Raw genomic sequence first — 14,117 nt, forward strand, 5'->3', positions numbered from 1 at the left:
TCTGGGTCACTATACAAAGTTGGTAGCACTAGCACCCATATAGAAACAAAGTCAGTATTTGGACAGATGCTTTGATACTATTTTGACCTACTTTTCACTGGTACCTGGAGACCTCTCTGAGATTAGGTCTAACTTCCTAGATGGTATTATAAACTACTTGAAAACAAGTTCTTGAAAAGAGCTAAGTACTGCAGACAGAATATCTATCGTAAAGAGGAAAAATGTATGCTTATTTACATGCAGACTTCTTTACTTATCAGCTACCATACAATTATCTTTTCCTATGCTACCATTTTAGGTGTGATACATTTTTACATAAGTCTTGTAAATTGCATGTTAGGTGTAAAGTACAGTTTAGTTTAACTTAGGAACTGTGTGGAATTGCTGCTACCTTTAAGATATCTTGAAAATATTCAAGTACAGGCTATCAAATTGGGTCTTCGTTACTTAATAAGCTGGTTTTCAAGAACCAGTGGCAATATAGTGCGTGGAGTCAATATTATTAGTGATGAAGGGTGCTAGGTTTTATTGTCTTGTAGAAATGGTGTCACAATAAACAAGAGCCACCTGTCTCCAAAAAATATTTCATATACAATAATTAAGTGAGAGTAACTAGGAAAACCAGCCACAGATAAGCAAAACAATTACTCACAAAAATCAGCTAGTTACCAGTGTCTCACTGTATGGTCACACACCCTGTCATCAGCTACACCTCCAGCTAACTAACCAGTTACTAGTAGTCTAAATTTGAGTTCTTTAATAGTAGCATCATTCCTGATTACTGTTAACAGTCTTGCATTTGTGAAAACAAGGATTTTGCACACAAACATCATTTGACAGAGCTAAAGCTCTGCCAAATGATGTACAATGACTATTAAAAGACCAAAATATTACCTTACTTTATTAATGTTTGTCTATGATACACACATTTGTGATTTCATCTCCTTAAACATTATTGCTAAAATAGCTCAGAAAATCCTCACTTCCATATGGAAATAGGGGCATGTGAATGAGCACTGAAAACAAACTCTAAACACAACAACAAAACAGGGCTGATCTGAATTCTTGCCTAGTAATGGCAATCTCCCAGTCATTTTGCACAAATTGAATGTGGATGTTTCATCAACACACAGCTGTTGCTGCAATCTTGATCAATGCATTAGTCATTTCTCCACAAACACAAAAAGCAGGTGGAGCAAGGCCCCAGAACACAAGTGTACTAGAGGGCAGCAATCTGACCAACAACTCTGTGAGTGTTCTCAATTCTATGTCTATTTTGGAATGCCAATTTGAATTTGAATGAGATTAACTCCATACACTAACAATTCCTCTAACAGGCACCTGTCACTGGTTGAGTCACTGTAGAACTCGCCTAGCCTTTCAATAGTTGAGTGACATACACTCTACTTACCACATAACAGCTGAGTAATAAAACAATGTATCTTTAATATTGCAAAGAAATGTTCTGCAGCATGTAATCACTTTTATTTACATTGTCATAAACTGATTTACAGTATCTAAAACTCTGAGAGGTTCACTTAGTTCAACGAATGGAGAAGTTTGTGTTTCTTGCGCTTCATCGCGTAACAATTTCCAGTACGCTAATATACCCTGATATTTGAAACATTTCTCCATATTAGCCTGGATGGAATACACTCGCAGCAGACCCCGGTAATCATATTCCAGTCCTGAGTATGCTTCACCAAAAAGTTTCTTACCTAGAGAGAGAAAAGAGCAAAAAAAAAAACATTACAATACATTTGACAATATCCTACAGAGCACTTCTCTATGAAAAGGTAATATATTTAAGATCCAAGCTCCTGTTTGTTAAAATATCAATCTGATTATCTGATGTGCATGTTTAGTGACTTAAAAAAGGCAAATAAAACAATGGTCATGTTGAATAAGATCTGGAAATCAAACAGATTGAAATTTCCAGAGAGTAAGATTATAGTACATATGTCTAGTGTGATCCATTTTCCTTTATGAAATGTATTATGGTATGACAATGAAACTATATCTAATAGATTTTGAGATTTTGGGAATAAAGTTTTAATAAAAAAAAATTTAATGAGAATATTAGGAGTAATATGATAAGTTTGAAATGATACCATGAGGGAAACTGAGTTCCATATGTAGATGAGATAATGGTGAAAGAGAGATGGAGATGGCTTAGACATGCCCTCTGCACAATCCTTGGGAGAATATTACGTGACAGTGGATAGTGCAGCTGGGATCCTGTGGGTACCAGATGAGTTGAAAGACCCAGGCTTACTTGGATGAAACAATGAGACAGGAGGCTGGAGATGAAGGGAGACATGTAAACGTGAAAAATCAGGAAAGACATGAATGGCACATTTCAGAGGCCCTTTGCTCTCTTGGTGTAGATGAAGATGGTGTGCAAATTTATAATTTGAAAAACAAAAATAAATCAATAGCTACAACACACTGCATTTTCATTCATAGTAAAAACTGGTTGTACCATAAATTCTCAATAAGTACTGGTCTAGTCAATGCAAACTGCTGGGGGCTTTTGCTATGAAGCATTAAGAATGGCTGTTAGAACACTTGCTAAAACACAATTATCCAAAATGCACTTGAATTGTTTTTGAGAACAAAAAAGATGCTATGAGAATTTTCTGGTGATGGCTAAGGTAATACCTGAATACTACAATTCTTTATGGAATTCTAAGCTATATTATTCATCACAACTAAAAACACCACACAAATTAAAAGTTACCATCAAAGCTGGAAGATGAACTGAAAGGATGTCCAATTTCAAGCTTTGGTATTTATAAAATTCACATGAATATTTCAAAACTGAGATGCAAAGGGTATTTCTTCTACTTATAATAAAGAAACATAATAACACTAGTTATTTACCAGGACTATTTAACATATAAAATAGGCAACTATTTTTACCTGGATTTTTAAACTTATCAGTCATAATTAGCTCAATTCACTGCTCTAACTCCCAAGACAGGAAGCTTCTGAAGTCTTGAAAACAAAGGAAGGCTAAAATATCAACTACTATGTGACAGTATGTGCAGTTACACTTCTGACCCATGGGTAGATATAAACAGCATGCCTCATCCTTTCTAGTTTTACTGAAGGTCACACATACTGTACAGTGTACAAGAGCTGAGTGGGGAGGGCTGGGAGGGCCTTAATCTGCAAGGGGGCTTTCACCTTTTATTGGCTCAAAAGCAATAATATTTTGTAAAATGTCATTACACATCATTTTGTTTATTGCTTTTGAGTGGCTGAGTATTGAGGGGGATTAGGATGGGGTCAGTGCTTACTAGGTGGGAGGGCTGGGAGAGCTGAGTGGGAAGAGCTGGGTGAGCCTTTGTCATAAGAGTGATGGTAGACAACACCAGGACCATTGCTCATCTGAAGAACCAAGGAGTCACAAAATTAGTGTCTCTATGTAGTCTGGCAATGGGCATCTTTATGTGGGGAAAGCAAAATGAGGTGAAAATAGTCCCAAGGTTTGCCCTGCGGTAGAATGTGACAGCAGACTGTTTCAGTAAGAACTACACTCTACCTCCAGAGTGGCCTTTTGATTAAGAAATTTGCAGAACTTGTTGCAAGCTATAGGACTGGCCCTTGAAAGATCTGTTTGCTTCAAACATGAACCAGAAACATTTTTTGAGAGTATATGCCACATACAGCTGGGACAAGCTAGAAGTTTTTGCTTTTCCACCTTCTGCTGGTCTGCTTTGCCAGGTTTTGCAGAAGCTGAGGTCTTTCTACCAGACCAAGATAATTTTAATATCATCTCTATGACCTCACCATGATTAGTTTGCTTATCTGCTAATTCCATGACAATCCCAAAATAATCCAACTTCACTTGTGGAGACTGTCACTCAGAGACTTAACAAGAAAGTTTTTTATAAACTGCTTGGTCAACCTTTATCAGTTCATGTGAAGAAAGTTCATTAGTTGGCGTACATGGATAGCTGTCAATTTCATTTCCTCCCAAAATTCTTTCTTCATCTTTGTATGTGGCAGAAACAGTTTCTGCAATGAACTATTTCACAAATTCTTGAACTTAATTGTACTGATGTGGCTGGTCCATGGATATTTAATGGTAGTTTCAACATTTGGAGAGGGGAGTTGCCTGTAGCAATGTTCCGTCACTGAAAAAGATATTTCCTTAGTTCATGATTTCCTTACCTCCACACCACCTCTTTCCATGAAGACAGGCTTTTCATTGGCCTTTGCTACCTCTACATAGGGAGTGAATTGCTTGCTCTTTCACTCCATGTTACCCACAGCAGAGATTAGTAATCTTCAGGTCTTTCCTTCTTTCCTGATTTTGCGCAGATTCAATCAACAGGTTCTCAGGTCATCCAATAACTTTCTTGCTATCCCTGCAATGGTCACCTACAGTACTGAGAATAGTCTTCTTTGCCCAGTCAGAGTTTGGTATTCAAGACAACTAAGAATTTTTGACTGAAAGACTTAAAGCTCTTTGTTTCTACAAATCAGCAGAGGAAGTTCGACTCAACAATTAAAATCTTTTACTGACTTTGGCAGGTTATTCTTCAAGTCTGTTCATCTACTTTTAATAAGTCCTTCCTAACAGATGTTATGCATTAGGGATTAACCCTTCCCCTCTGACTCTGACACATATGTCTGAGAGATTGATTATGACCAAATCCCAGCTTCTTCCTCCTCCTCTTCATTCTAATATGATTTTCATCTGTTGGGACAAACTTCTGGGGTTGCGGCGCACACACATAAATATCCGTACAGGCAGTCCCCGGTTAACAGCGGGTGCGGTTAACAGCGATCCGGTTTTATGGTGCTTGTCTAGCAACAAAAATTGGAAATTTTCGGCGCCGAAAATCGCCAATTTCCGGCGCTGAAAATCGCCAATTTCCGACGCTGAAAATCGCCAATTTCCGCTTCTCAGCTCCAATAATTGGGTATTGGCGCTGATACATACCTAACAGAGGCGCCAATAACCCCTGAAAATCTCTGAAAAAGTGCCAAAAATAGCCAATTTTCGCTTAGCGGCGATTTTCGGTTATCATCACACCCTCAGAAATGGAACCCCGCCAATAACCGGAGACTGCCTGTATTTGGGCCACATTATCACGGACGACCTGAAAGCTATGGCAGACACAGAACACAAGCGTCATAAACTATGTGCAACTGGCAACATGACTGTAAGGAGGTTTGCATTCTGTCGCAGAGACATGAAACTGCTGTTCTTCTGATTGTACTGCTACAGCACATATGGGTGTTCCCTTTGGACGTACTATACACAAGAAACCTTGAGACATATCACCGTGGTACGCAATAACATCCTGAGACATCTCATCAACACACCACGCTATCAATCTACGATGCAGGTGTTCATAGAAAACCACCTGGATAATTTAAAAATCATCACCAGCAAACAATGTCCAGTCTGATCACCCAACTAAGAAACAGCAACAATTTGCTCATTTGTTGCATCCTAAGTAGTAAGGCAAGAAGAAGATCAAAACTGTGGGAAAGATGAGATAACAAAATGTCTGTGCCATAAATTGGCATTATCTCCCTTCTCACTGGGATGGCCTGAGTGCTGTGTACTGTTACTGTCTTTGCAATTCACCACAGTGTCACATGCTGATTCTGCTATTATCATTGTCATTGTTTTATTACTATTATTATTACTGATGGTGTTGTTTTTTATTGTACTGTATTACTGTTTACTAATAAGATTACTTCTTATTACTATTATCTTTAATGTTATTATTATCACAATGAGATTTGCTTTTTTAACTTTTTCATATTTAGCCCCCTGGATCTGACTTCTGTATTCCACGTAAGGTCCCTAGCAGGAAATTACTTCGTAAGGCAACCTGTTTTTAATTGCTATAATTTTTAATATGCTTTTTGTTAATATTTTTACATTATTCTCAATAATAATACTGTCACTACCAATAACATAATTACTATTTTTTTCTCTACTACTACCTCAGCAACTGTATGGATATTGCCAATTATCATTTCTATCACCTTAACTCGTGTATCTAGTTTGTGTTTATCTATTGTAATGCCTCTACTTTGTATGTTCCATGTATATCACCTCGTGATGATGATGATGACGATGATTGATGATGGTGATGATGATGATTATTACTATTAGTTCCTTTCTTGTATATGTTTCCTGACCTTCTCTTTCCCAATATGACACCAAATCCATTAGAATCTCACTGCAGCTCCATTTTCTCACATATGCCCAACCTAAATAACAATCCAGTGAAATTAAGACTGATGGCTTACTGTGACAATTCGTTTCTATGAAATAAAATTCATCTGTTTTACAAATTATAAATGAGAGACTGAGGTCAGCTTTTTCTATCAATCAGTGAGTTCAAGGTACCTATGAGGATAATGTAATTGATTACCTTGCTATACTTCTCTTAAGACTTCAGATGCTAAATGTCTCGAGAAACTGAGACTGTGAATTAAGTCTACTTTTGATTGATGAGTTTGTATGAAAATTTTTTTTTTATTTTATATAATCTACAATATATTACCTAAAATAAAAAAAATTTATATGGAACTAGTGTTGACTCACAACCTTCCACAGAATTATGGCCATATACAAAAACAAGGTAACAATAAAGATACTGAAATTTGAACACATTGCATTAATGAACTAATATATATTTATATACTGAAAAAGCAATAAAAGTTTCAAACTTGCACATCAGTATCAATAATACTGTCAAAAAGAATGTTCCATAGCTTCAAAGTAAATAAATTGTAGATATTTCAGTAATCTGGTAGTGTGGTAATGTGCCACAATAAATAGAACACACTAGTTCTTGGAGAGTAGACAATGAGGCATTAGGTTATTCCCTGCTGAAATAAAGCCTGTGGAAGGTTATTATGCATGTCATCTTCCAGTGATGGTCTAAATTATACATACTAATGTCAGAAAAAGGAAGCTACAGCTTCAAGCATGTCTGCCAAGAAACTACTGACACTCAAACAAGAGAACAGTTTTTCAATACTGGTAGAACATAAGATCTAAAGCATGCAGTACTGACACTCTCATCATCTAAGACTCAAAAGTATCACCAAGAACTACCAAAAATTCAGAACAATGTAGCTCAGGGATGGTATGATACTGATTCATCAATATTTTAAAAATTTTCCTGGGGTTCAGTCTCATACCTCTTGACTACAGCACTTACTCAATTCTTGATATCCGTTAGGGCAAATTCAGTTTGCAATCCAGGTGAGTGAATAACCACAAATGTTGCAATGTCTGCAAATTTTACTATCTTTTTTTTCTTAATCAATAATTATGTCAGTAAAGTTATACCTCAAACATTTGCGAGGTTAGGTTCCAGAACCCATCGCGGATCAGGAGGAATCACAAATGTTTGGCATGAATTACTAAAAATGCTTATTTCTAGAGTTTCAGCCCTAAATATGATCCAAATCATGCTCCCAAAGCACTTTAATTTCATTTAAAATTTAGCTTAATACATTACCTTTAAAAAAAGAAAAAATGGTTGACGTAAAAATAGAGTACAGCGTCGCCTAATGGGTATTTGCCACACTAGTACATATACAGTATGGTATACTAATGTTACCCCTATACTAATCCATTGGCTGCTGTTTTCTTTTACACTCATAGTTAGGTAAAACCAAGTAACGAGTGGGACTGTAAACTTAATGACTGACTTTTTTGTCATTGTCATCAAAGTGAACTAAGTAAACTCCAAGTCACAGAAGTCATATAACAAAGGTACAATTCAATAAAATAAAGAAAACATGCACATACTGTACGTAGAGGGTACAGGTATTCAATCAATTTAAAATTTCATAAAGACATACAGAGAAATAAGTTGTAAAAATGTGTGCACGCGCTAACTGCAAAAAAGGAGAGAAAGAAAAAAATTTTGCAGGTCTGAAAATTTTGCAAATCCATGAATTCACGAATCCAAAAACGCAATTGCACGAGGTATGACTGTAGTAAAAATTAAAACTAACATTGGTCCCTCAAAACTCCCACAAGGAATATAAGACAATACAGATCAAAGTTCACTAAAAACACCATAAACAATAGTCTCTGTTGTCTATAACATAAAAACTGAACAAGATCAAATGTGTTGCCTCCAACATATACATAATAGGAAAATAGTTTAGAGCCTGAAAATTCCTAGTAACAGTACACAATAATATTAACTTGGCAACAAGTAAATCTGTAACATTTTAACTGGGCCATGCAATATAGTTCACATACTGCAAAATAAAAATAAAATGGATAACCAAAATCACTAGCTCTAAATGAAATCCAATTCAATGAAGAATGCAGTTAACTCATGTGTCAAAGAGGACTAAAATTAACCAGTGGGAATAACAATTTTGTCAGTTCATATGAAACAGGGTGCAAGGAATTATTCCTGCTGTTATAGGAATTAATAAAAGTATTTAAGCTTCTTTTGAACTTATTACTGTATATGAACATGCATGGCATATGCAACACTAAAGCAGAGAGTAACCAGATGTCAAAACAAATTTATTATTACTAACACCTTCTGATGATGGCCTTGCCCAAATGATGACCATGGGTCATTTGTGCATTAGCAATCTGTACATTCCAAAGCTATGACCTGTTTCAGTCATGGCACACAAACACACACACACTGATCCTCCAGAAATATAGTTACAGCTAGGACCAGAATTTCCATCTACTGCCTATGACCTTGACTTTCTTCAAATTGTCTTGGTTCAGGGCTATGACATATCCTCTGGTACTAACCAAGTGTTGCATTAACTCTGGCATCTGATATTCAATTCTTACAGTTACAGACAGACTAGGTTATTTTCATGTCTCAAATTTTGAACCAAAGCAACCTTTGTGTAAAGCATAACCTTCAAAAATACCAGCATTTCAAAGTTACAACCACTATAAGAATTCCTTTCTACTTCTTCCTGCAACTTTAATTTATCCATATTATTTCAGTTTATGATCAGGTCACACCTCTGATCATAATCAACTTCTTTGGTAACAAAGCCATTGTTTGTCCTCAAAGGAGTTACTCTTTTGGTTTCCCAGGGCTCCATATGACAGACCAACATATATCAAAGAATTCTCTCATAGCTGGTCTTGGTCAGAATAGTACTTCTGTTAGACACAGTAATAGAGTATAAAAGGACTCAAGGCAAGAGGGGTCTTTCCCTTGCCTGCAGCAATAACTCGGTTTTATTTCACCCTTCTCACACAGATGTGACAACAGCACACAAACTGGCCAAGATTCCATTACACTATTGGTCTGTGGTTATAACAGACGTTACCACTGGTCGCTTCAGAAGAATTTCTATTTCATGTTGCTGATTTGGCAAAATCAGTGGCTATCATTGCAGGAAAACTAAGAGCCTGTTTTAAGCCCCTGTAAAAGTTTTGTTCCTTAATACTGTTGCAGTTAGGCTTAATTGTTAAATCCTGGTAGTACTACATCCTCAATGGTAGTGAATTTGGATTATGCTACTAGGCTATGGCATGTGTTCAGCTTCTGCTGTGAACTTTGACAGTTTTTTCAAATTTCATTAATTTGGAGCTTTCATTACTGAACATCATCAAGTCAATGGTTTTTTCATTATATATAGATAATTTCTGTTTTTGGAGTAAAAAAGAAAATGTAATTTTTAGCCTAACTTCTTGGATTACAAAATGATAACTTTGACTTGCAATTTCCCCTGTGTTTCATTTGCGGCTTACTTTTAAACTAAGTGTTCCTGTTTCTTTTGTTAATAATTTGGAAACATCTTATATACAGTAAATACATACTGCAGAGATTTTCCCAGTTACCTTTAATGTAGGGGTTGTTGTGTTGTAGGGGAATGTAGTATAGGCGGATCTACAATTAGTAAGTATTACTCCGCCAGACAGTGACGTCACAACTTTAAATAAGATAAAACGTTCAGCTCCTCAGTGGGATGTAGCAAATACTTTTCAGTGCTGGTTATTGATCTTGAACTAATAGTTTCCAATGATATATTAGTTACCAGTGCATTAACAGGAGCCATAACTCTCATGTCACAATAGTTAACTATAAACTGAAGTATAGTCACACTCAATATCATATGGGTGGTACTTTAATGCTGATAGTTAGGCAAGTACCAATTACTGACACACATATCTCACTGAGTATTAACTGGATAGTCAGTAATAACTTAAAATAAAATACCAATGAATACAGGCAATTTTTGTGGTATTTTACTGTAGTTTTGTTAGGTTAGCATTCATTAAGAAAATACAGTATGCTAGTTTACAAATATCAGAAATACACCTGAAAGTTAAATTGAGCATTTAAGCAGGGACATGTTCTTATAAAATAAATAAAATAACAGTAATACTACATTAAATATTTTAAATGTAGTGCTGCACACTTTCAAGTTTATATGTGGTTTTTTAAATTAGATTTGAAAGGCTAGCCCTAAATTGAGTACCAGAGCATTACAATGCTTTATTATTATTGCAATACCTCTTGGTCAAGCACATTGAACATTACTGTTTTTGTTGCTCAGCCAGATGTCAAGGTCTCACATTTGTAAAACCCATTTCTTATCATATTCATGGTTTTTCTTTATAGGCTATAGATTTCTTTCCTTTAGTATATGTTAATATATTAAGCTAGTTGTACCTTGCATTGATGTCTCTAGTTTAATCATGATTTAATGGATGACACCAATAATTACATTATTGCTAATAGAATGTCATCCCTGAGTAGGTCTCTTACCCAGTTGTCACAGCTACATACTTATAATTTAGCCCATTTCATACCAGTGTGTGTTCTACTTATCTGACAGATGTATATGGTACGCATTTGACCGTTTCTCATGGTTTTTGTCTTTCCTTACTACAGTTGCTAATAAGCTAAACCCAAAGGTTGCTTTCCCCACTGTAATTAGCATAATCTGCTGTTTGCCAATGGGTCAGCACATACCACCTGAATAAACATAGCCTTGCTGGTATAAAGCTGAGTTTAGGTACTTTCATACATGTGCAAAATAAGCAACATGCTCCTGGCAGCTAACCATGAAGGAGAGCTTTGATTTAGACTAGTCCTTGGGTCCAAAGTTTCAGAGGGAGCAAAGGAGAGTGGGAGAATGAGCAAAGGAGAGTGGGAGAATAACTCTTCCTGGCAGAGCTCTGTTTCCAAGAAGACTCCATGGCCTGGCCAATATGCCAAGATACTGGAATTGAGGATTTCCCTATATGACTTCTCTGATAGAGTCAAGAGTCGTACACTGAGACAGATGTTCCAATAATGAGCATGAAGTGGATCTTGCCACTGAACTTTTCCTTCCTGAATCTGGAAGACCATGGGGCACTGACTTTGTTTTTGCATGAAAGGGATCCCTCAAAAGAATATCTAGGCTCCCCCATGCTATAACATATGTCGAGGTGGACCCTGATAGGGCCACCCTCCTAACCTTGAAGTGCCCATTCTGTTGAGGAGGCCAACCTCCTCTCCCTGAAGTACTTTTTCACCCATGTAATAATCAACAGGGTCCATCCTTCTTCCACCTGCAGGTCCTGTTCCTTCCAGGGACAATGGTCCTATGTTAGACTCCCAAGCCTTTGCCTGGCAGCGACAATGTGGCTTCCCAGGTCCAATTTATCCAGGATGGTGGTCCCTAATAAGCAAATTCAGTCAGAGGCTTGTTGAGTTCCTGAACAAGATAATGCAAAGTATTGAGGATGTTCTCGAAATCAAGCACCACTTTATCAGAGTCCCTTAAGGATTCGTACTGGGAATTCAAACCAGCTCTGAACACTTAGTTGGAAGTTATCTCTAAGACTTTCAGATCATCCAGAGAGAGACTCAATGTCCTCAAAAGCTACTAGTGCTGGGTTTAATCCTCAAAAAGAAAGAAAAAAGTAAAAAAAGAAATTAAGCTTGTTACTTAGACTCTTTTAGGGTCTGAAGCCTTACAGAGGTACAACCTGTTTTAATAATTTCAAATGACTCCAATACTGTGACCAATTTGGACTATTACCCCTGAAGCCAGGAGGATCAGTGGTATCAATAACTGGCCCTGATTTCAGTACTGATAATTCTTGGCATGACTCCTCAGTGTGAATCCTTTCACCATATGGTAAACACCTCATTAATGAAAGAAATCAATGACTGAGATAAAATTTTCAGGACACTACTACTTTTTCCCTCCTTTAGTTGGCTTGTAAAAATTGTTGCCTTCTAGTAAGGCAACAAAAGCACTGAGGCAATACTTTTTTTCTGTTTTAATAGAAGTTACGGTACCTCCAAATCCTGGAGAACCAATGATCCCTTTGATGGCACCAGCATTTTGCTCTTCACTTCTTTCAATTAATCATGTAAAGGCAGAATTTAAGAATGCTGCAGTTTCTGGAAAGCATAAGAAAATATATAAATAGAGATGTTTATTTCCATAGTCCCAGTATTTGCAATGCCATAGAGAAATGGATAACACTTGGCCACCCTTTTTAATGGGAAAAGTTCCCACTCAAAGTGGCCACCTAGGAGTTTGGTGCCACTATGGAGCAAATCTCAGATGGGACAGTCACTTTGAGTTCCATACATGGCTCCATCTCTTTCTGTCCTAGCCTTGTCTACTATTCTGGAAGTAACTACAAGAGAGCTCTCAGAAACTTCTAGGGCTGTTTTGGCTGCAGTTGCAAAACCCTTTTTGCAAATCCTATGGGGGCACTTTATGATTTCATAGAGTAGCACCCCAGGGCTTGAAACGAGTTAGTGAGCTGCAATTTCTGGATGACTACTGCTGTCCAATACTTTCATTCATTCCATGTGGGACTTGGACTGCTTCTATCAATCTGAAACAGAAATAGTAACACGTCCACATTACCATTCCCTTCCACCCCTACCTAGGGTTTTGGATAGGGAAGGACAGGTTTCAGATTCAAGGTCATGCCCTTTGCATTAGATATCACACAGAGAATCTTCACAAAATTAGCTGCAATAGTTGTCCAGGATCTCAGAAGAAAAGAAGGCATTCAGTTAGTTGGCTAATCAGGGGGCTACCAAAGAAGTGTCTATAGAACCTGAGATTGGTAGTCAGCAGACTCTAGTCACAAGGTTTCCTGATAAAGTGGAACAAGTCCCACCTCACACCCAATAGGCATTTGTATGGTTGAGTCTTTGCTGGGATATCCTCCGTGGTCAGTTGTCTTCCTAGCCAAACTCAAACCAGAGTAACGATGGATCTGAAAACGTTCCTTACCTAATCTGAAGTTTTCCTCAAAAGTTAGGCATTTAGGAAGACATTCCATCCATGGATCTGGAAGAGAACTCTTCAAAACAGGTCAAAATGATTCCTCCGTCCATGTGATAGTAATACACTCAGATGCCTTCTTGACAGGTTGGGAAGGCAATTTGGAGGATAGTAAGGTAGCAGGAAGATGGTCACCAGTTTTGGGAGGTACCACATCAGTTTCTTTAGAGCTGATGGCTGTCTTCCTGACTCTAGAAAACTGGACCCTAAGGATGGCGCAAGCAAAAAGTGGCTGCTGTCAGCAATCCACCTCATAGGGTTGCTCAATGCCAAAAAGACTCCCTGTCGAAGTGGACAGCAGCCTTGCCTCAGTGGTGTTCAACAAACCACCTTTTACATAACTGATACTGCAGTTCCACATCTGGAGGTGGACAGTGTGCCACACGTAAAAACCATGAACTTCAAGTATGTGTCTTCAAACCTGGAGTCAGGCAATAGCAAGAGATGCATTTCTACAAGACTAGAACAAATGGAGGACATTCTATTTTTTTCCTCTTTTGTCCCAGATTTTGAACAAGCCGCTAACTTTCAATGGAACCACCTACCTAGTAGCCCCAAATTGGCTATAGTCAATGGTTCCTACTGTTTAAATAATGGGCATGACAATTAATCAAAATACTGTCCACTATTCTATCACAGACAGGAGGAGGAAAAGCCATCTATGCATCCTCTTTTCTGAGCCGTGGCCTTCATGTATGAACTTTTTAAAATCGTCTACTGTAAAGATTATTCACCTAACATTGCTAGGTACCTGGTGCATAAACTACGGACTTCATCCATCCAGCAATAACAGTCTCTATAGAAAGTGACGTTGAATTACC

The 14,117-nt window shown here is 37.4% G+C and overlaps 1 protein-coding gene across 3 annotated transcripts in view; it reads right to left on the bottom strand.

Moving 5' to 3' along the window:
- Positions 1–887: 887 nt before the first annotated feature.
- The window catches only part of Pat1 (Protein interacting with APP tail-1), a 362,655-nt gene continuing 349,425 nt past the window's right edge, over positions 888–14,117 (bottom strand). For all 3 annotated transcript variants that reach the window (XM_067080970.1, XM_067080971.1, XM_067080969.1), the window contains one exon: positions 888–1,718. In XM_067080970.1, coding sequence (XP_066937071.1) covers positions 1,489–1,718 — 230 coding nt within the window. In that variant the 3' untranslated portion in view covers positions 888–1,488. The remainder of the gene's footprint in view (positions 1,719–14,117) is intronic.

Source organism: Macrobrachium rosenbergii, chromosome 36 (assembly GCF_040412425.1).
Source record: "Macrobrachium rosenbergii isolate ZJJX-2024 chromosome 36, ASM4041242v1, whole genome shotgun sequence".
Classification (NCBI taxonomy): domain Eukaryota; kingdom Metazoa; phylum Arthropoda; class Malacostraca; order Decapoda; family Palaemonidae; genus Macrobrachium; species Macrobrachium rosenbergii.